This window comes from Manis javanica, chromosome X (assembly GCF_040802235.1).
Source record: "Manis javanica isolate MJ-LG chromosome X, MJ_LKY, whole genome shotgun sequence".
Lineage (NCBI taxonomy): Eukaryota > Metazoa > Chordata > Mammalia > Pholidota > Manidae > Manis > Manis javanica.
The window spans coordinates 12,600,125-12,624,685 of NC_133174.1; the positions used below are offsets into that span (position 1 = coordinate 12,600,125).

Here is a 24,561-nt window from a genome sequence, read left to right on the forward strand (position 1 = left end):
TAAATATGATGTTAGCTGTAGGGTTTTGTGAATATTTTATCAAGTTGGGGAATAACCTCCTTCTATTCCTAGTTTGCCAGATAGTTTTTTTTTTTAATCATGAATAGGTACTGCATTTTGTCAGGTTCTTTCACTGCATCAATTGATAATGATCATATGATTTTCTTCTTTAGCCTGTTGATAGTTTTCAGATGTTGAATTGGCCTTGAATATCTGGAATAAATCTAACTTGGTATGAGTGTATAGTTCTTTTTATACATTGCTGGATTTGATTTGCTAGTATTTTTTGTTGAGAATTTTTGTGCCTGTGTTCATAAGAGCTGTTGGTCTATAGTTGGCTTTGTCAGGTTTTGATGTCAGTGTATTAGTAGCCTTATGAAGTGAGTTGGGAAGTATTTCTTCCTCTTTTAATTTCTGGAAGAGATTGTGTAAAATCGGTGTTAATTCTTCTTTAAATGTTTGGTAGAATTCTCAAGTGAAGTTATCTGAACCTGAAGATTTCTTTTATTGGAGGCCTTTAGATTACAAATTCAGTTTAATTAATAATTATGACTTTAAATTGTTTATTTCCTTGTGGTTAAGTTTTGGTAGTTTGTGCTTTTCAGGGAATTGGCCCTTTCCTTCTAAGCTGTCAAATTTATGAATAAAAAGTTTGTGGTAGTCCCTTATTATCCTTTTAATAGCTACAGGATTGTAGGGTTCTTCCTGTTTCATTCCTGATACTGATGGTGTTTATCTTCTGCCTGTCTTTCTGTCTTTCTGTCTTTATCAGTCTAACCAGAGGCTTACCAACTTTTTAAAATCTCCCTACAGAACCAGCTTTTGCTTCTTCAATTTTCTCAGTGGTTTTCCTATTTGAAATGTTGTTGATACCTGCTTTTATCTTTATTATTTCCTCCTTGCTTTGGTTTTATTATTTTTTTCTAGTGTTGAGGTAAGAATTTAGATTATTGATTTGAGACTTTTCCTCTTTGCTAATGTGTGCTTTTAGTGCTATAAATTTCTCTCTTAGTGTTGCTTTAGCTGCATCCCACATATTTTTGTATAATATATTTTCATTAAATTTTATGAAAGTAAAATTTTCTTTGAGACTCCCTGTTTTGTATGATGGCTGCTTTGAAACCCTTGTCAGATAATTCTGACTTCTTTGTGTTACCATCTCTTGATAATTGTTGAGGTTTTCCTGGATCTTAGTATGCTGAGTGATTTTCTATTGAAACCTGGATATTTTGGATATTATGTCATTACACTCTGGATCTTATTTAATTTTTTTTGTTTTATCTGGCCTCCTTTGACACTGCTCTGTCAAAGGGAAAAGGAAGCACCAGACGGGGATGGTAGTTAATTTCCTCACTCTGCCTGAATTGATACTCACTGGGGAGGGGCTCCTTGTCACTGGTGTGGGTGAGAGTTCGACTCCCCACTAGGCATCCACTGACCGCCCTGGGTAGGAGGGGAAGGGAGTGCTTTGTTACTGCCCCCCATGTGTCCTCCAGTGACACTACCCTGGTGGGGGTTGAACATGCTCCCCACTCTGCCTTTGCTGGTATGAATGGAGCCACACTTTTCATGTTTCATTTGCTGGAGCAGAGTGGTTATTGTCTAAAAGTTTTCTGTCTTGCTGGGCTGCTCCTTGCCTTGTCCTTTAGCTTGAGAGAGCAGGCTTTTGTTGGGGCTATTTTCTATCTGTGCCCTTGTGTGTTTCTGGGTTACTTGTTGAAGTAGTTCTGTTAGTATTGCCCTGAAATGCTTGCCAGATGATTCTAGCACCTGACTCATCTCAGTGTTGGTGTCTCTTGTCTTTTCTCGTTTAAGTTGTAACTTTCATGGTCCTTGGTATGACGAGTGATTTTTTTTTTAAATTGTATCCTGGTCATTTTGGACATTATGAGACTCTGGATCCTTTTAAATTATTTTTGTTTAACAGTCAGCCTCCCTGTTGAGGGATCGCTAGCTGGGTGTATAATCTCAGCTTTCCACTTGGCCCTCAACATCACCTGTGTTCTGTGTGGCTCTTATTCCCACTGCCTCCTTACCAGCAGGTGGGGTGGATGTTGAGCTCCTCTCTTGGCCCTAAGACCTTCTCAGCAAAAGTGGGTCACTGATTCGCATTGCCTCATCGCCTGTGCTCCATTGTGCAGACACTCCCTTGGCTGGGGGCCAGAGTACGGTTGCCTGCTTCTGCCTGAGGGGACATGGAAGGTCAGCCCGACTGCACCTGCAGGCAGGGAATAAGAGCGCTGCCTGCTTGTGCCACGCAGGGGATGGAAGATTCGCTCGCTGCTCAGCCTTGCTGACCGAGACAGCACCAGAACCAGGAGGGGCAGTCAGAGAGAGAGAGAGAGAGAGAGAGAGAGAGAGAGAGAGAGAGAGAGGGAGAGGGAGAGAGAGGGAGAGGGAGAGGGGAAGGAGTGTCTCTCTGCTTAGCCCCACCAAACCCTTGTGGGACCGTGGGGCAGTTTTACCATTGATATTTGCCTGGAGTAGGGTGAGCGTTGCCCAAAAGATTTTCTGTGGTTAGCCCATCCTTTTCCCGGTCTTTTGGCCATGGGAACAGGCCTTTCTTGGCACCTTTTTCTGTCTGCCTCTTGTTGGTTCAAGGTTGGAGCCTCCTTGCAGCTTCCTGGGGGGTACATGGGAGACAGGAAACCCAGGGCACTCACTGCCGTGGTCTTCCTCAAGTCCCAGTCTCCATGCAGTCGTCGTTCTCCTTGCCACCTTGTCTTCCCGGCCTGTTTGCCTATCATACACAGGGAGTTTTAGGTTTAAGCGGAAGGACCTGGGAGGAATGGGGCCATTCCATCTTTACCAAAACGAGAGGTCTCCACATAGGTGTGAAAATTCTGTGAACACTGGTTTATATGATAATAGCAGTTCATTTCTTCAAGTATACCATGTATCAGGCACAATGGTTGATTCTGGGGACTATAGATAGGACTGAGACAAAGTCTTTTACCTTCAGAGACGGCACAGTTTTGTAGAGCTCAGAGACCTGTGAAAGAGATTTTAATTTGCTCTATGACATTCAGGTAGACAACACAATTCTTTATTTTAGAAGTAAAATTAAATCTAGGTATTATTGGAACTTCTCTGCCTGCCATTGACTGATCTGAGCCTCCTTTGGTTTATGAGGCACCAGGCAAACGGGGACGGAGCCCAGGCCTTAGTGCCTTGCTGTTACCATGATTACCGTTGCTTGTTACTCGGGTCACCATTTTGGCCGTTGTTTGGCTGGCCCCAGCTCTCCAGGCTATGATGGTGCTTAGTGATCAGACTGGAGTAGTCTTCCAAGTATCACCAGTGTCTGAGGTCCTGGATACCCCTCTGCCTTATGTAGAAGCTTCAGTCCTGCAATCCTCCCAGTGAGGGAGGACCCCCCCAGCCCGGGAGGAGCCCCCAGTCCTGGAGGAATATCAGCTGTCTTTGACATTAGCCTATTGGATGGGAAGTTTGGCTCTGCTGCCCCTGTTAGTAGAGCTGGCTTTAATAATAAGGGACTGTTAGCTCTTCCCAGGGGTAGGAGAATCCCCTTGGGGACAAACCACTTGCTCTCTGAGTTCTTCTGGTAACTTGTTTTGGTAATTTGCGAATGCCCAAAGGTAGAGCATTTTGAACTTTGTCCCTTATGATGGTAATAATAAACACTTAGCTCATGCAGTTCTGAGCATTTAACTTACATCCTCTTATTCAATTCTAATAGCAACCTCAGGAAAAAGTGATTTTATTAGACCCAGTTTTCAAAAAGGAAATTGAGGCACCAAGAATTCTGTTAAGTAACTTGCCTCAGGTCACTCAGCTAATAAGCAGTGGAGGCAGTATGCAGAGCCAGGCAGCTTGGCTCTAGATCTCAAGTTCTTACCTCTCTTCTTGGTGTGTAACAAACGTTGAGTTTCACTTTGCTTTATTATTATTTGTTCAAAATCAAGATGGTATCTGGAAGAAGTACTTCTGGCCTTCTAAAAGGTGTCAGTTAAGTAATTTCATAAAATTAAAGAATGTTTCTAATAATAAACACTTTCTGTTTTCTTTCTTAGGAAACCACCACATAGATAGCTCTGGCAACAGGACTACGAAAAATAACATAACCAGTACATATCTTATATTTTTAAACCATTTGGAGTATAGTCCTCCAGAAATCAGATTTTTTTATTTGTTTCTGAGAGTAGGGAATAATGATTTTTCTAGAAATTTCTGCCATTTTGTTTTGTTGTTGAGAGCTCAAGAGAAAGTTTAACCAGATTATTTTTTAATTTTATACATCTATTATTCTTCACATTTCTCTATACATATGTGGTATTTTCTATTGCTTTTAGGTTTCTTGTTTGAATACAGGTTGTAGAGTAACTAGAAGGACCTGGTTCACAAGTCGTATAAATATTATGAATGCCAATAGGTTTAAATTCTACTTAGGGGCTTATTGTAGAGCAATTATAGAGAAGTTCCTCTGTTCAGAAAAGATTCACGCTGCCCTTTACCTTGTTTTATTTTTATTGAAAATGTTTAAATTTTCTTATTCATTTAAAATGTGGAATCAAGTTTCATTTACAAACATATTTTATGTACTTGGTAGTATAATCTAATAGTTTATTCTATTCTTTACAAACAGGGTGTTGAATATAAAATTTCTGCTATATTTTGTTAGAGAATAATGTATAATTTCTCATAAAGTCATCCACTAATTTGCATTTTTTTCTTACCATTGGTTTCTTAAATTTCCACAGGCACTTTACCCACTATGTGATTTATCTGCATCACTATGTGATTTATCTGAAGCAGATATCTTTTTCAAATTCATACTGATTTATCACCCATGCCAATTTAATACCTTCTTCGCTGATAACATAAAAAATCTTTGTTAGTTCTAGCTCAAGAGAAGCCATAGGATTGAGCTTTAAAACTTAAAATGAACTTATTAAGCAGACATTTGTTAAAGCCCTGCTGTCTCAAGTCCCGCTGGATGTCAGGGATAAAGAACAGGAGGGGCATGATCAGTGATTGTAGAGGGCCTGCCTTCTAGAAGGGAAAGGCTCTGGCAGCATAGTGATTGGGATGTAGTCTCTGCCCTTGAGGAGTTCACAGGCTGTCAGAGAACGAAAATGTCAAAAAACAAGTCATTCATTTCGAAACTCAGGTAGGTGGTCCTTTTAACAAGATTATATTTCAGTCTTTATTTTCTGTTACAATAGACAGAAAATTGTTTTTATTTACCATATAATTTACAAATCTCATTTCTATGCCCTGTGCATTCATTGCCTCATTTCTTCTTGGTCCCTGTAAGATCCCTAAGAGATGCATAGAGCCCCTGAACTGCCTAACTCATCCAGCCCACCTTTTGGAGTGCCTTTCTGCTAGATCTTAGGGGCCTAGAGTTATGTGAAGCATCTATAATCACAGATTTGAATTACCATATGCGGTCCAGATTTCCAGTGCAGTTGTGGTAAGAACTTGGTTGGGGGTGTGGATAGGGTGCTAAGGACCAAAAAAGAGGAGTACACAAAACAAACTGGGGGATCCTGCAGTGCTTCCTGAAGGAGAACAAAGAATTGACTAGAGGTCGTGGGGTTGACTTCTTGTTATTTAAATAACAACTAAAACATTATCTCCCTGGTACTCCTTCACCCAGGTGAATGCTCTTTGCAATTGCCCCGCCTTGCTTTCTTTATAGCAGTTTCCGTTACCTTCCTGTCTATAACTCATTTACTTATTACAGGTCTCATCCCTCCGGAACGTAACTGCCGGAAGAACAGGGACCCCCTTTGTTCGCTTCCTATGTATCCCCAGTGCTGAGCACAGTTCTTCTCATCTTGGAGCTAAGAAAATGTTTGTTGAATAAATGAATGAATGAATGAAGACAGGATGAATGCTGGAGGCAGAGTGAGCAGATGAAAGCAAGTATGTGTGAAGGTTCAGTTGAGAAACTGCAAAAATTAGGTGTGACAGGAACAGGGGTGCTTTTTCATAAAAGTTGGGAGGTGAAGCATGGAATTAAAACTTAATCCTGGAAGCCTTGGAAAGCTGCCAGGCTGCATGATATGTAATCTTTCTGTCCTCAGTCCAGTGACTGACAGTGGAGTATGTTTGAAATATCTATTATGTGTAAAACTGATGACCTCACTGCGGCATTTGGGGAATATCACTAGGATTTCAATTTCGGCTGCAGTGCTTCAGTGATATTCTTGATGTCAAGTGACCAGACACACAAGAATTTTGTTCAGGTCTGTAGTGTTCCTTGGCTAATTCCCTTGGAACAGTGAACTGCTTGAGACTTAAACTGCAGTTGTTTCAAAGGCACAGCCACTTTTGGGATATTGTCTGTTTTTCCTTTCTCCTCCTCCTTTTCTTTGCTTTAGCACAAGGTGGCATAAATGAGGTTGTCCAGTGTCCTTATGTGATGGTGGCAAAAAGTTCTTCCTCCATGCCTGTCCAACCACTCACTGCAGTGGACATTCTCTTACGTCCCTATATGTAAGCTAAAGCATTGGGTACTTGGCTATAAAGATAAATCTGACTTGGCTCCTTCAAGAATATTACATGCTGCTGATGTATATTTGATACTCATCTCCTTCTGTGGTACAGAAAGTGAATCTGGTGTTTCTCCTTTTCCCCACAATGCATAATGTAAGATAGAATGAGTTTTCACTAAAATTTTAACTAGATCCTTTGATGAAGCTTTTAAAAGAAACATTGTTTCTACCTATGTTGAATATATTTTTCAGTCTTGTACATGGATATGGTTATGGCAAAAAGCAGTGACTTGGAACTTTTTTCAGAATTTGGTTGTACGATTGTTTCCCTGTCTGCTTATGTGTGAATATAGCTATCAGAAACTGCGATCACAGGGTCCCTAGAGGTAGTCCAGTTCATTTTGAATAGGCAGTTGAGAATTTTTCATGCCGGTACCTACCAGTGTTGCACGTCTTGGCAGTTTTGTAGTAACCCTGTACCTGAGGGCCTTTTATCTTACTAGCCTAAAGATACCACACAGAGCATAATTTCAGTTGCTTTTGAAGTTTGGAATTTCCTCAGGCATGTTTCTGTCCTAAAACCCAAGCATATTTCTCTGAAAGATATTTCATATCTTTACTGAAAAAAAAGTAAACTTTGGTATGTTGACTTTCTTTACTGATTTCCATACTTTCATTTTCTAGTTTTATAAGACAGTATAAAATTAGGGCAAAGTATTTGCCAAAAATTAAGAATTATAGATTTGATATTTTATAAACCCACATGCACAGTCCGTCGGCTTATTGGTGAATAAAAGCAAAACAGACATTCTTAAGCGTGATTTTATAACCATTTTTGCTATACATCCACTAACTTCAGCAGAAGATATGAGTAAATGGATCTGGTTAGGCTCTCAGGAGCTGTGAACAGCTTGCCTCTATGGTAGCTCTGCCTTTGTTAGCTTTCTATACATTGTTTACCCACCACTGTGTCCAACACTGAAGTGTGCTGACTTCAGTGGTATCTACATAATTTACTGGGAAACTTGGCCATGAGAAAAAGTTAGGCATAGTCAGTCCTTCCCTCAATAAAGGAATCCCTAGCAAGCTGGCTGTCTATGACTAGTTCAACAGAACTATGGATTTTTATCTTCATTTGGACCATGTATTTTTACGTTGATCATTAGTATATTTTAATTTTAAACCTTTCTTTGTTTTTTCTTCTGTCATTATACATGAATCTCTACATATTTAACAGGGGTAATATTTCTGGAATACCTGCTGATGAGTCTTTGGTCAATAAATTGGTTTTCCTCTCCTGACCTTTTCTTCTGCCATGGCTCCAGGTAACAGAGAAGGGGGAATGCCTTTTTGTCGGGGAAATTCCTTTGAGACTTAAAGGAGAAATGAAAGATGTCTCTTCCAGGTGCAAAGGAATATGGGCTGAAGAGGCAGAGTTAAGGCAAGGCACTTAAGTCTTGACATTCCCTCCCCTCACCCCTCTCCCCACCTCAGGGAACTGAAATTCTGGGTTCAGGGAGACAGTAGGTTAAGGGTAAAGCCGAAAAATTGTGAAGAAAGCTTATGCCCCATCCTGGTCTTAGAACCCAGGGAAAAAAACTGCCTTGCTAGGCGGCCTCACCACAGTGGAAGCTGCAGCAGCAGAGTACAATGCAGCGTGTTGTGCTTGGAGGAGAGCAAGGATTCCTGGGCCTCCTCAGGTGGGGAGTGGCTTCCAGGAATCCCAGAGTTCCTGTACACCCCGCGTAGCTGGGTTGAGAGAACCTGTTGATGGGGATGCTGTGCTGAGGGACAGGCTGATACCAATACTCTAGTTGGTGGCTGGGTCATGGGTGTGAATGAGATTATGGAGTGTAGATGTCTTTGGTACCAATTACAGCTGAGGGGGAGCCAAACAACCAGGCCAGAGCTCTGGATTCTAAGATAGAATTGCGGCCCCCACAGTGTTATCAGGCTGGTGTCTGGGGTCCAGGCCTGTAAGGAACCTTGTCTTGGAGACCAGAGAGCCCCAGGGGACAGCACAAGAGCCTGAGTGCATTCATCTGAGAGCCCTTCCCTTACCATAGCCAAGTTACATAACCTCACCCACATTCCTACACCCAGCTGCCATCCTCGTAGAAGCAGGGAGAAAATGTGAGGAGAAAAACTGAGTATTTATTTGCAAGAAACTATAAACCAGAAAGGATTGAGCTACCATACAATGCAAGTTAAAGTCAAAATCAGAGCTTAAAAATCAGGGTTAAATCAGTTATAGAAGATTAAAAAGATACATTTTCTTTCAACATCTTAGATTTAGTCTTTGAGGATATGTTTCCAACATTTAAGTTTAAATTTTGTACTCTTTGTTCACTGTTGAACACAGCTTAAGTCCAATGATTATCTGATTGAGGTTGTAGATTGCATTTGGCATGCCAAATTAATGCTATCTTTGTCTCAATTATTTGATCGCTAGAAGTGGAATTTTCATTTTCTCATTATCTCATTGTTATAAAATAAGGTCAAAATGAAATAAAATTGTAACACAATTGTGCAATAATTGCAGTACAGACATGATGGTTAATATTACCAAGCTGAAATGCTGTCTGGCAGGCATCATACCATGTACATTTTGAAATTTCCATTCATTTGCTGACATAACACAGTCTGAGTTTGATGTACACATGGTGGTTTGACAGCATCTGTATATGATGTCTGAAAGTGTGGGTTATATGAAAAGTAATCTAGAATTTCATATAATTTATAAATACGGAGCTAAAATTTTTTTAAAGTTCTCCCGTCTCTTTCTATTGAAAAGAGTTGCTATTTGCTCTGTCAGAGGGATCAGTGAAAATTGTTCTTTGCATGTCACATTTTTCATCTTGATAACTACATTTTTGAACATTTTGTTAATTACCTAATTTATAATATTAACATAGGGTAGTAAATTTATATTGGTCTATAACTATGAGGTGAATTAGTTTCTCATCATTTTAAACCAGCTTTGTTGAAGTATAATTTACATATAAGAATGTACCTTCTTACATTACTATAAAATGTACCGTTTTAAGTGTACAGTTCTGTACAAGCTAATTTCCTTAGTCCATCATGGTTATATCCTCTGACATTATCAGCCAGTGTCCTTTCAGGTTGATACTGATTCACTAGCAGTTAACACCGAGCCATTTTAGAAGTATTTACAGAGGCTTGCTGGGGGGGGGGGGGGGGGGGTTTGTTTGCATTTCACAACTCAATATTCCTAGACTTTTATGTTCTTTATTCTTACATTTGTGGCACCCAAATGTCAGCCATCTAGGTAGCCCCAAGTCCCAAGTCTCACAGCCTTACTGGATATGTTTACTTTTATGTTCAAATGAAAATAGTTCAAGTCTTAGCTGTGGAATTCCAGTGGGTGCCTTAAGAATGTGGCTTACATTTTCCCGAGAGCCTCTCACTTTGATTTTCTCTTCCCACCGGGCTCACGGTCTTGTATCTCACTTCTAGAGGCCCTTCTCTTCTTCCTGTTCCACGTCAGTCCAAGCCTTGCTCCTTTCTCTTCATTTTTCTAAAGCACTGCTAATACAAAGTGCCTGGATGTTTGTAGCATGTTGGCACTGAGGATTTGGCGACCGTGTTCCACTACTGTACTGCAAGCAACGCAAGTATTAGCCAGTTCCCAAGTTGGGACTTTTTCTGTCATTGGGAATGTCTCACACTGCACAAATGTTAGTTATGTGACATCTCTGTTTTCATGTTATGTTTTGCCGGACTAGAGGAAATCTTACTACTTTTGTCATAGAATGGAATGGAGGTGAAAGTGAAGGAGAACCATCTTCTATTGCTTCAGGAGAGAAATCAATCAATAATAATTTTTTTAATTTAGTAAGCCTCCTTATATAACTCAATAAATATTGGCAACCTAGTAACTGCAAGCACTTGATAGTATATGCTATGGAAGAAAGTTTTAACAGAAAGAAATAACAGTTGCGCGGTATTTTTCAGAGTTGCAGGAGGCCAGAGTGGCCAAGTAGTAAAAGAGGTTTTTAATCAAAACAGTATAATTCCTTCAGAATTTTTAGAGCTTATTTAAATTTTTGTCTAATAAAAGACCTCTGGAGAGGACCAAGTGAAGTTTTGAAGGAGCTTATGTTTCTTTCATTATCTTCATTTTTTGAGACTTTAGAGGCAAACAGATCTATCTTAATATGTCTTTTATGGATGTTTTATACTTAAAAAAACTTGCATGTGTATATTTGTATTCTGTGTTTGGTTTTTTTTTAAACTCCTTATATACTGAGGAATGTCATCTTTTTAAAACTATGGCAGGGAAAGGTGTTTCTTTCTGTTAAGCTGTAGTGGAATTAGTAAATGATGTGCAAAAAGAAGGATAACCTGGTCTGGCAGGATGTACGTTTTGAATTGGCGATGCTGTGTAGTGAGACCTTTACACTGAATCTCCTCCTCTCTTGCTTACCACACTTTTGGATCAGTCATACATTTATTTCTCACACACATGCTTGCAGTTGAACAGTAGAGTGAAACCTTTATCAAGTGATCACATAAATATGTGAAGGTCTCACTTTAATAAAAATTTCGAAGTAGTTCTGCTTAGAAGGCATATGGAGCTTCCAACCTAGTCACAGGACTGTTGGGAAGGCTTCCCTGAGGAAGTGAGGATTGAAGCGAGGGGTTGTAGGGTTGAGTGGGGTGACAGAGGAAGGCTTTCAGGAGCAAAGTGAACTATAGCAGGTGAGATTGTGTGAGGATGGCAGGGGCGCTCAGCAAGCAAGGAAGGCCAGGGGAGACGAAGCTGGAGGGTGTCCCAGTGGTCCCTGGGTGGACCTTGTGGGCCATGTGGGCCACGTGAGCCACATGAATGGGCTATGATAGAGTCCTTAGGGCAGGGGAGTCTGGGGAGAGTTTTAAGGGGAGTGGTGGGGCAGCAAAATCAGATTTCTGAAGGGCTTGGTTGCTGAGTGGAGGACACATTAGGAGGGTCAGCAGGCTAGGCAGTACTCCAGATGGGAATGCCAAGGGCTCAAACTGGGATGGGAGTGTTAGGTAGGGAACAGTGGACCAATTTGAAAAATCCAACAGCATGTAGATGGATTTAGGGATGCAGAAGGGGTGATAACAAGAGTGATCTTAAATTTCTGGCTAGTGTTCACTGAGCTGTGGGGACAGGAGACAGGACCAGGATCAGAGCAGTAGATGAGGGAATGGTTAAGTGTTTTGTCTAAATATTTTACACTCATTTACTCTCATTTTACATCTCTATAAATATTTACTGAGGACAGATCAGCCCAGAGGAGGTCTGAAGGAATTTGATGTTTCAGTGGAAATAAATGAGAAAATAGATTTTGTTATGAAATAATTTTATTACTAACTTGGCTTGAAAGCAGTTCTTTTAGGTGTGAGTCTTTCGAAGACCTTACTTCCCCCATCTTCCTTCTTGGACTTCATGCTCTCACGTTCTTGAACATGTGTTAATATTTTCATAAGACTGTCTTCTTTTTAGAGACTGAGCATGAAGTAAATTCATTATGAGTTTTCCTTGTAAAGCTTTTTAAAATGTAAGAGTTTTCTTGAAGTACTCTTAGCACACAAATTATTAACAATTTGGAGTTTACCAAATTTCCTATGATAGTATCCCCATAATGCGGACCTTTTTAACAAGTTTGCTCGCTCTTAGTGTAGACTTTGTGTGACTCTGCTAAACTGTTTTTGGCCAAATGAAAACATTGCTAAATTTTTAATTTAAAAAGTAAGTAATATATTTTTTATATATCTTTTGGTATGTCTGACCATGTAATGTTTAATGATCAGAGCCATATTACAGAAGTTAACTATAGAAGTAATGGCTTTATGACAGTGAGCTATGTGTAGACTATTTAGTGCTCTAATGAGTAGCTTTAATAATTTGTGAAGAATTAGTCTTTTAATCACTTATTTTCAACTAAAATTTCTTTTCACAGTATAATAGTCTTTCAAAAGCCTTACCAGATGTCAACAAGTAGCCTCTCTTTTAAAGAGGAATGTTTACAGTGGAATACCACAAAACAGTTTAAATGACTAAATCAGAGCAGGGTTTCTCAACATCAGCACTTTTGACACTGGGGGCCAGGTAATTCTTTGCCCTGTGGACTGTCCTCTGCACTGTGGGATGTTTGCCATGCCTGGTCTCTACCCATTAGATGCCACAAGCCCCCTACCGCATTGTAAAAACCTGAAGTGTCTCCAGACATTGCCAGGTGTCCCCTGGGGGCACAGTCATCCCCAGTTGAGAGCCACTGAACTAGATTTATTTTTAAATCTCAGATATACACTGTAGTGCTTACAAACAAAAGGCTATTACAAAAAGATAAAGACAGTAGTATGCCAGTCACATGATTCTCAGTATGCAAAACAGTTGTAAAGTGGCTTATGGATAAATTCACTTGTAGTAATAAAAATGTGCGTGGAAACAGTACTACCAACTTCAGGATAGAAGCAACCTCTCGGGAGAGAAGGAATAAGAATGAATGAAGATATATTTATGACATTTTACATTTCAGAAAGAGATCAGAAGCAAATAAACCAAGATACTATCAACTCAAATCTGAGAAGGCTGTACAATTTTTGTGTATCTTTACACAATCAGCTTGTTTGAACTCCTGTGGCATATCATGTAACATTATTGCACATTTTAACATCTGTCAGGAATGTTAACTTATTGTCATGCACTGATACACACACCAGGGTGTAAGCTTCTGTGTATGTGAGATACTTCATTTACTCACCCAGTCAAACCTAGGATGTCGCATAAAACCTCACACAAAGCAGGGGCCCAGTAGACACTTCTGAGCTGACTGACTGAAATGCTCCTCTTCTTTGCTATAGTTTGTTTTCCTTGTTGATTTGGCCTGAAATACTTAAATTTAGTTAGTCTAACTTTCAGTATTGGCAAACTGTGGTAGTTTATAAGTAATAAATAAATTACAGAAGTAAACATTTCTAAGGGATTTCTTGGAAAACAGTACAGTTCTTATCACTGCATATCTTGGGTAATATTTTGTGTTTCTAATGTAGTTGGCAAACACATATTAGCTCCATTGTATCTGTCTAAGTGGAATGTGTGCCATGCTTGAATTTACTCACATTTTATAGTTTTGTTTATAGAGTAAAAATAACTGTAGTTGTCAAAGTTATTTTAGAAGGTTTCTATGAAATAAGAATAAAGATAGAGATGAAAATAATGAAATATTTGCACATACTTTTAGGTCTATAAATATTATAGCAGACATTATTAGAAAATTATAAAATTTTTGTTGGTGCTAAATATATTTTTTAGAAGAACATAGAAATAATGATGGCCTCTCTGGTGGTATGTATATAGGTGTTTCAGAATATATCCTTTTTAACAACAAAGCTTATGTACATGGCTTGCAAAGGCAGGATAGTAGGGCCTTGGATGAGAAATGGCCTCCAGAACCAGTCTTCCCTGGGTTTAAAATTTTAGCTATGTAATCTTGGGGAAATTAAATAACCTCATTAAAACTCAGTATATCCTCATCTGTTAAAATGAGTATGATGGTAAGATTCACCTCAGAGTGTTGATTTGAGGATTAAACGAGATAATACATGAGAAGCGCTTAGCACAGGGCCTGGCACAAAAGTATTTAATAATCTAAAATAAAGCTTCCTTTTTCAGGTACCATATCGGTCCTTAAGGTAATAGTGTCTGTGTAGGGTTTTGTTTTAGCTAAAGGAGCGTGTCAGTGTGCGAAAACACTCAAGACAGTTGGGATATTTGCATACAAAATGGGATTGAAATATTGTAAAATGCTTTAGCTGTCAAGTTGTGTTTCCTGCTATTTGGATGAAGAAGTAAAGAATTTCTCCCAAGGAAGGGCTTCCTCAGAGGGTAATTAGAGAATGAATTGTAGAGTATAATATAACCTTTGGAATGGTTCAATCCATGAATACTGGAGTACAATAAAGTCAATATTTTTTCTGTTCTGTTTCATAATGTATGTTGGATATTTTAAATAACAGAGCAAAATATTTAAAATAGTGGCTCCTGCTACTTCCTCATATAGTATGATTGGTTTAGAGAATTCCTTGTTCCAGAACATAAATAAATCAAGCTATATGGCTGCATTTAAAATAATTTAGTACGTTTTATGATTGTTAATATTGATTGGTTGCTTTACTAACATCTTCAGACGGGACAGTTGATTCTGGAATAAACCAATGACTCATGAGCTTTAAACAGTCAGTAGGAGGAGTGAATTTTGGTTATAATTCTGTGTCCAGTAAGTTTGTTTGGTGATTAAGGCGTGATTTGTATGGGGTGGAAATCTTGAGATAGTGGAAGAAACATAGGCCCGTCAGGTTTTTTCAATTTGTCACTACTCATAAAATTTACTTTTCATGTGCTTTCTAATTTTTTTTTAGCTGAGGAGATTATTCTAGAAAATCTTAAATGCTTTGATAGCTTGTTCACTCATTGAGATAGCAGTAAATTCAGGAACCTCTATCTTTTTGCATTCCAAGGTAATATAATTCCAGTTTTGAGGCAAAATTAAGGGTGTGATATGGAATTACCATTAATGGTTTACTTATATATTTTATCACATCCTTTGTTGTTTAAAACATCAGCTTTTAACTAGCTCATTGTTTAAACAAAGTAAGACTGAAACAAGTAGCAAATTATGCCTGTCATGCTCACTACAGCTGGTAACATTCTGTTGCAGACAGTGTGGGGGCAATGCTTTTGTGAATAAATTGAATTTAAAACACAGTTCTTCAGTTATTTTTCGTATATTTTTATTCTTTGTCTGCACCTATATTATGTGTAGCATCCAGGGTGGTGGTAGTATAAGTAATAAAAGTTGGTGTATCACCCCCTCCCTCTCCATTAAATACCATGAAGATATTTAAAAACAAAACTCACGAAGTTCTGTAAATTAATAAATTAAATGTTGACCTTAGATCATTGGCAAGGTGCAGGGAGATGGACTGAAAAATGCAGCCTTGAACACCATGCTATGTATTCTACTTTCTGAACGGGGATAGGGCAAACTACCCAAAGGGAGTAGGACGAAGCTTGGAGCCAGGGCCCCAAGGGGCTGGAAATGGGCAGCCATCTCATGAGGGTAACTGTCATTTGGCCCCGTGGGAGCTGGAGTTCTCTACTAGCCCACATCAGCACCTGTAGTGCCAGATCTTTTCAAAGACTAAACTCCCCAAATACAGTAAGGCAAGAAATAGAGAAGGATTGGAAGCGGTATGTTGCATCCTAGGATTCACAGACCCCCTCCACCCACCCCTTGGTAAGATGAAGTGAACATAGAGTCATAGGAGCAGGATGTACCAGAAAGAGTGGGCTCAGCAAACAGCTTTCTCAGACAACTGAGGGTCAACCCCAGACCACGTGATCAACCTCAGACCAGCCAGCCAGTGAGAAGAGTGTTTGCCAGGAATTCATATCAGTCTCGGGTGCCTCGTTCTGCCCTTGTTGCCATATCAGTGGGCAAGTTTGAACGAAGCAAGACCTTTTATAAAGTGAGATAAAGTTAATACTTAGGATGGAATAAAAAAATGTGCATGGAACTCTGTTTAGAGTGCAACATAGGATGAAATACAACCTGGAACATAAAGATGATGTACATATACACAGTGGAATATTACCCAGCCATAAAATAAGTCCTGCCATTTGCAATAATGTGGATGGACCTAGAGGGTATTATGCTTAGTGAAATAAGCCAGGCAGAAAAGGACAAGTACCAAATGATTTCACTTATTTGTGGAATCTAAAAATTAAACATCAAGAATCAGAACAACAGAATGAACAAAATAGCAGTAGACTCATTGACACTGAGAAGTGACTAGTGGTTACCATGGGGGAGTGGTTGAGGGGAGGGGGATAAAGGGGCACAAAAATCTCCATAATATAAGTTGGTCACAGGAATATTAGTACAGCATGGAGAATATAGCTGATGATTCTGTAACGTCTGTGTTGACAAGATAGTAACCACACTAATAGAGTAGGGGTGAGGATTTAATAATGTGGGTATCTGTTGAACCACTATGTTGTGTATTCGAAACCAATATAAGATTGTATATCAATGATATTTCAATTAAAAAAAAAGAAATGCAACCCAGAACAGCTCTCGGATGCAGTGTGAGCAGCTTTACTCTCATCTAAGGAGTGTATCACGGCGCCCTTTTCTTTGTGCTGTGAGCAGTTTCCTGATAGGGTTTGTTCTTCCCCTTGTGCTGCTAGGGAGGTGGCTAGCTAGGGCTATTTGAAAAGAGCTGGGTAAGACAGTGCTATCAGTGTAGGAAGTGAGTTACTAGCACTACCTGCACTAATATTCTAGCTGCCCACCCCCGCATCACTTTGAATATGCAGTTGTTCTTCCCGATGATGAAACACTTACAGTATCAGAAAGAATCTGGAAGGCTGAGTACAAAGAAATTGTGTCTCAAAAGCTGTCAGCACTCTGCAGTTCTATCTGTTCCTCCATTAAAAACAAAAACATAGTACCTTGAAGAAGCATCTTTTTCCTCAGTAGCCTCTAGCACTTTCAGATAACATTTTTTCCTATAACACAAATATGAAAGCTTGTTTTTTCTTTAACAGGTGGATGGGAAGCAGAAAGCATTTGATTTATACACATAGTTATGACTCAGGGTTTGGCTTTCAGCGTAATGATTAAAATGGTTACTTTTTTCTTTTCTTTTTCTGCTTTCATGATCCCCTTTGCTTTTGTAAAGAATGAAAGAAAAGCGTGTATTTTTATTAAGTTAATGATCTGTACCCTATTGGTTATTGCCTGGTATTGTGTCCATTCTTTAAACCTTTGTTTGGATACGGGGACAATCTTCTATAAAAAGATTTGCACCTGCAGATCTTAAAGTGTAGCCATTTAGAGTAGAAAAGAGCAGACTGGGTCATTCAGAAGACCTTTCTATAAGACATGTTAGCTCTGAAGAATCTATGTATTATTTTATTAAAAGCTTTTTTATTCCTTTTATAGACCAGAATTTGGACACGAGTTATTTAGCCTAGTGGTACTTAGTTCTTAGCATTTCCATTTTCTTTCCAGCCCTTATTTTCTTCTCCTCCAACCAAAAAAGAAAAAATATTTGTGATGTGTCGTTTGAAAGTAGGGTTCTGCACACACATTCCTTCCGTTAGTTGAGGAGAGCTAAATAATTAGGGCAGGGGAGGTGGTGATTGGTAGCGGTGGCAAATGTGTAGTATACCACTTTGGATTCAAAATAGGGAAGTGCTCTTGAACAACTAGTTTTGTTAGGAAAAGGTAAGTGAAGGGAGGACACTTGGAAGAGGTATTCTGCTACCAGCAACTACCAAGTATTGTAGAAGCCTTTTCTCTGGTCTTAGAAGCCCAAGTGAAATGTGTGCCTTAGTTTCAGTGCCAAATACAGATGGCGGTATGTTGTGAGGCCTCCTGGCCCCTTGGGTAGCGTCAGGACATTGCCACCCTGGTTCATCCATGGATTCTCACGGTCTCTGCTCTTGGTCCTTCACCTCTCGCTCTTCTCCTTTTCCTTCCTGACAAGGCCTACAGTGTGGTAAAAAAGAGGATTTTGGAACCAAGAAATGAGGGGCTGGGGAAGAGGAGGATCTAGGTTTTTGTGTTTTTTAAAAATGAGGTACATACATAAAATGCTTGAATCTTAGTGTTCAGCTTGATGTATTTTGACGTGTACATACACCTGTAAAGAAATATTTACTTATTCTCTGGCTTCTTGCTGCTCTGTCCCAGAATATACCTGAGACAACTGGGATTTCCTTTTGAAACACACTGGAGAATGACTGACTTTCTGCCTTTTTTCCTTTGCAGGAAACGCATGAAATTGTGGCAATCAAGAAATTCAAGGACAGTGAAGGTATATATGTGTATATATATATTTTTCTTTTCTGTATTTAGTTTTTGTGAATAGAATATGGAAGAGATGGGATCTAGTTGATTAGACTTGTTTGTTCATGAGATTTTAAAGTCAATCTCAGAAAGCAAATATAGCTTATTATTATCATGCTTTACTTTGAAATATTTAGCTGTTGTGTGAATCTTTTCAAATCTTATGATATTAGAAAATTCATCTTGTATTTTAAGGTACAGTCAATATTTGAAGTGTTCCTTTGGATGCTAGATAGAAGGCATGCTATTTACACTGTTGCTAAGTATTAATAAAATGAGAAAACTAATTTGAAATACTGTGGACAAGTAGTGAGTTCTATGTGAAAGGCTTTGTTATTGGTTACTATAATCTCTAGTTCCTAGTCAGTCAGAAATGCAAGGGTAAGTGGCATGTAGATGATATCAAGAGAGTGATTTATATTTAGAGTAACTCATTGGGAGAATAGAGGCTTTTCAAGAAGAAACACCATACTTGGAGGACTTGGTCACAATATTCCATTTCAAATGGAGTATTAAAATTGCCCTATGCTGGGCAAGAAAGTTTAAAATAAAGCATTTAAAGATAAAGTGTACAAAAAAAGGTACTGTATGAAATACAAATAAAGCATTTCAGTGGTTCATTGCATTGTATATCTTGGCTGTTGGCCATCCAAAGGTAGCCAAGTAGAAAAGCTGATGACAAAGGTATGCATGGCTTTGAAGAAGCTCTAGGCAGCATTTTTCCAATCTTTTATTTTTTACAGAGACCCACAGTAGATATATTTTTTACATCCTAACCCTATATCCACATACATAATACACTATATATAACTGAAGCAAAAGTGTCACAAAACTACTTTATTTTACGAATGTGTGGTTCTCCATCTTTTGTTCTTTCCTGCTCATATAAATTCATGTAAATGCCTATTGTGGCATCAGATACATTGATTTTACCACTCCCGAGTCACAACGTGCCATTTGTAGAATAGTGCTCCAGGGGTGAAGGGGCGAGAGGCACCAGCATAGCATCAATCTTCATGTCTAATTGGAAGGATGACAGGAGCAGTCGTAGCCTACCTTCATCAGCACACGTTGACTAAATACTGTAAGACACCAGCCTCTGTATTTGTGAACAATGTCATCACCCTTACCTTAGAGACCTAGCAAACATAAATAACAAAAAGGGCTCACTGACAGAGTCCTGGGGTAAAGTCAGTGGTGTTTGATGTAACCTGATGAGCTGAGCTCCTGATGCAGAGCTGCACGCTCCTCAGCTGGTAACTTAAGCAGCCATTGTCTCAGTAGCCTTGAAGGGAAGGCCATAAAAAATGCTCTTAACTTGTTCTTTTAAACAAAACAAAATAAAAACCCCTCTTCAAATGATGTACCTGTAGTCTGATGGAGGCAATAGCTCCAGGTCAACCCACTATGAGACCATTGGAAATGAGCTCTTGGAGCACTGGCTTTGGGCTAACCACAGGTGGCCAAGAGACGAATGGTGATCTACTAAAAAGACTGGTTGCAACAGTAGATCAAAGCATAACCTTCACATGTGTGTGAAGACTTCTGGCTGTGCATTCATCTTGTAAGACACATTGTCAAGCATCAGTTACCACCAAAAATAATAACTGTCATCAAATTTTTGAAAAGGAGTATAAGTCAAAGCCATGTGTGCCAGCTTTTAAAAAAAACTTAGTACCATATGCTTCACAATCTCTATCCTATGCATATCAATTCTTAGCTTCAGTTAAATGATATATTTGTACCTGTGTTATGATACCTCCAGAGTGGCAGTCAATAGTGTATCTGTTGAAACTCATTGAGCACTGAGCCTAGGTACTGTAAAAGCTGTGAAGCTAAATCAGGTATGGGTGCTTTCAGGAAGCTTCTCCAGTTCTGAGAATGTATGAGTAGTCCAGACATTATAGGAAACATTCGGTCAACTCTTATTTTTACTGAACTGACAGGACGTGAATCCACTCTGCCCTCATCTCTGCCGGACAGACCAGTGACCATACCTCACAGGCATGCAGCCTTCTCACCCACCCACCTTACACATGGGCACCTTTGTAGGTATGCCTAAACATACTTCTAGAGGGACACTTCCTAAACATTTCTGTGATAGAATCTGAAGACAAATCCAATTATTTGTAACTTCTTAGTTCCAACCCTGTTCTAGCACACTTTCCTAGTTCTCCAGTTCTGCCTGAGAGATCTTGTACTCTCTTTTCTGCCTTTACCCTTTTCCTCCTGACAGAGTAGTTATTTTGCTTAATGGAAAGTAAGGGAGCTTATGTGTGGTGAACAACCCTTTAAGAGTATGAAGTGCACATAGATAGTCTAGTACAGTTGAGGATGCCTATTCAACCCCTATATAAACCACTTAATTCTAAATCAGTGTATCTTAAGTTTCAGTCAGGCCAACGACAATAAAAAATGGAGTTTTGTGATAATACTGCCCTTATTGTCACATAGGTCTCATTAATCTCTTTTATTAGTTCCTCTGAAAGTATTCTTTTCATAGTATGGGAGTCACTTTTATAAACCCAAGTTTAAAAATCATTTTGGAGATAATAAAATAATTCTGTAAAAACATTGTTAAACTGAAATAGGATCTGAACTTGGTCTGACCCAAGTTCAAGCTAATTAAGTATTCTCACACTGATGATATTAAGGGCTCTTTTATGAGAATATATATTACTGTCTGTGAACTTTAAAATGTTATGATAATGTCCTATTTTCCTGTTAAATTCATATATATCCACAGATTTGTATAAAGTGGATTTTGAAACTACATTTTAAGGTAGACCACTATTTAGTTCAAGAAGTCCTTATTATCCCAGGATAAGAAACAGGTCACTTTTTAAAATGGGAATCAAAATTTCATAGTATATAAAAGGTTAGGTTGGGACTATAAGTTGGGAAAATGAAACTAAAATTATGAAAATAAGTTTATTTTATAGTTAACACAATTTAGGTTATAATAGCAACCTTCTACTACTTAGAGGAAAGAATCAAGTGTTTTGGGGAGGAGGGACAATTTTTACTATAAAATTGTAGGCTAGGTCAGTGAATGACTTTCAAAATAAAAAGAGGGTTGTTAAAAAAAACAGAAAAGGCTTTGTCAGTTTTCTCTTCATTCTTGTGTGTTCCTGTCTTTCTTCATCCTGCCAGGTTTTATTGTATATCTGTCAGATTACTAATCAGTGTCTGCCTATGATTCTCCCTGAAAGACTTTGACACTGGGTAGGGATAAAAACTCCTGTTAAAAGGGAGCAGTGTTTGAGCGATGACATTTTTAAAATCTGAGGTCACTTCATTAGTTAATATTTTCTTGCTTTGATGACTTTTTGCTTCTTTATACATCATCATAAATGTGGAACCTCACATAATGAATTCTTAATGATACTCTGAATGATCATATTATAAGTTTGTTTCTTCATGTAAGTTTGCATAGAAAAATATTGATAAACACCTAACCAACCAGAAGATGTCATAGAATTAGCTCTGCTTGGTATTTGGTTTTTCAGAGAAAAGAAAAATGACACCATGCCAAAAAAGATATTATTTAATTAACGGGTACTTCTCAGACTATTTATAATGATAATTTAGCCCAATTCTCCTGCCCTTCTTATAACTCCAATTTTGTACAATGAGATTTGGTGTTCAGGTGATAATCTCTCATGCACACACACGTACAAGTGTCTGTCTTCAGTTTACTAAATAATCCAAGAGCACTGATTTAGACTAGATAGCTTTGGACCAGCAAGAATTAAAAGCTTTGTTCAACCTTTACTTGAGGAAGTCTGTGGTCTAGAATTAATTTGACATACATTTGGATCTTCTGATATGACAACACCTTTTGCTTCTTTGGCCTTTTCAGTCTTTCCCTGAACGTACAGGTGATGGAGTGAGGAAGGATCCTCCCGGTTTGTCAGTGGGCCTCAGGGCACAGAAAGGAGGCTGACTCTTAGGGAGCTGTGCAGCGGTCCATGGTTAGGATGGAATTTAGGTTGTGTCTCTGCTTTTATATCAAACAAAATTGCTTGCAATTCATGTCCTGCTGCTGCTTCTGTTTCCTGTAGATATATATTTTTTTCTTGGAATGGACATTTTTCTTCTTTGTAATTATGAGGAAGTATTTAATTGATCATTTATTCTTTTTTTTAACATGCTTCTATTATCTTTTATTGGTTGATTTTCCCAGTCATTTATTCTTTTCTCCAGTTTGTTTCATCTTTATTTTTACCCAAACACTAGAAAGCTCTATCCTGATCTCTAGATCCAGAGAAATCAGATTCTTATTTTGTATAGTGGTACAAAACTAGAGTTCATAATCTTTGGTTCTTAAATTTAAGAACCTGTTAGGTTCCCTGTAAGAGAGGCCTTGAAACAAACTTTTCAACTCTTGGTTAAACAGAGAATTCAGTTAACTAAGCTTAAACATTCTGGCTAGTCGTGATTTCACCATACTTCCTTTTAATGTCCAAAATGGATCTGTTTCAAACTTCAGGGACTCTTCAAGGATTTGGTGAACATTTGCACCTTTCACAATTGAATACATTTCCATTTTGCCTTACCCAGCCTTCATCCGTGGAGACGGAAAGGTTCTTCCCTTTGGTATATAGACAGTTGCAATGCCCTTCAACCCACCGCTGGCCATGTTACTCTCCTGTTGATGTTCCTACTTCAGTCAGGGTGAACTGACTCAAACATGGCACCTTTAGGGTTTTGTAAAAGGATGGGTTGAGTTTTTTTCCCCATTGTACCTGCTTTAAGGTCCGTTTTTGGAGTTTTCTTTGGCTGTACAAGAATGTCAGGTTTGTGATTTCATAAAGTAGGTTACAGCTATTTCTGGATTTCTTTTCCAAGCCCACAGTTCTTTAAAAATAGAGTTACAATAGAGTTTCTGCTCATCTTTAGAGTTTTCTCTTTTCATTACTTACTTTGTGTTTCATTTGCTCTTGTGACTTTTCTTCTTAAAAATTGTTTTCATTTACTTTATTGAATCTCCCTTCTTGATTTTTAAGTGTGTTAACTTGCTTTGCTGGCAAGCTTAGAAACAAGTTAGTTTTCTGTTTGTTTTTTTACTTAACAACCTTTTCCTACCCTGCCATTTAGCCATCACTCTAGAATTTGTACAACATTATCAGAGTTGCTGCCTATACTAAGCTAAACACCCTCAGTGATGACTGGTGACCAGGTCCATCAGCATGCACATATGCAGGAATCACATGGAAGTAACCAGCTCTTAGAGCTGCAAGGACCTTCAGAATCATCTAGTAGAACCCCAACTCCAGCTTACAGCCTAGGAACCCCAGCCTCAAAGCTTCACAGCTAGTATGTGATTAACTGAGACTGAGATGCAGGCCCCAGGGTGTTCGTTGAGTTTTTCTTCCTCCTGTACAATGTTGCTTTGCCCCTCAGCCTAGAAGTAGCCAATCCTGAACCTGGGTGTTCCAGCCTACCCTCCACAGCTCGCTCACTGCCTTACACCATGCTGCCTGTGTCCCTGTGTTCTACTCCGTATGACATTCCCTCACTCGCCCTGAGAAAGTTACTCTCTATAGACTTGGTTTCTTAGTTTGTAAACTGGAGGAGCCTCACCTACATGGAGGATCCACAGCATTGTTTCAGCTGGAAGGCAGGGATTTTGTGCTCCCTTCAGTGGGTTGAGCTGCGACCTGTAGAAAGCTGCCTCACTGAAGAGCTTTGCGATTTTCTGAATCTCTGAGGAGAGGAGCATGTGCTAGTGGAAAGTCCATTTCTTTTCCCCATCATCTGACCATTTAATGCCACAATTTTCATCATTAAGTGCAGGGTAGGCCAGGAATACTAAAAGTACTTAGAGAAATGGAACTGATAGGCTGTAGCAAGTCATGAAGGGTGTGCATTTTGCGTGCACTTAGAGAATTAATAACTCCACTTCCTGGCTGTTCCCATTCATAACAATCCTAGTACCAAAGTGCTTACCTCCACTTTTAATAAAAGAAAGAAGCCTTCATTTCCTAAAAAAGATAGGCTGCTCAAAATAAGGTAGTTTTGGCACTGTAAGTGGGGTGCTTTTGTGAGCTTTTCGAAGATTCATTTCTCTTCTCTCTATAGCCATTGTTAAGTAGAGTCAGTATAAATTAGAATGATGTGTATACAATAAAGTACCAAAATTCAGTGAGCTTTATAGGCTTATAATCAAGGGAATTTTAATGAAA

The 24,561-nt window shown here is 38.9% G+C and overlaps 1 protein-coding gene across 6 annotated transcripts in view; it reads left to right on the top strand.

The window, feature by feature from the left end:
* The window catches only part of CDKL5 (cyclin dependent kinase like 5), a 181,650-nt gene that overhangs the window by 98,666 nt on the left and 58,423 nt on the right, over positions 1-24,561 (top strand). For all 6 annotated transcript variants that reach the window (XM_073227313.1, XM_073227316.1, XM_073227314.1 and 3 more), the window contains one exon: positions 18,296-18,341. In XM_073227313.1, the coding sequence (XP_073083414.1) occupies positions 18,296-18,341 (46 nt within the window). The remainder of the gene's footprint in view (positions 1-18,295; positions 18,342-24,561) is intronic.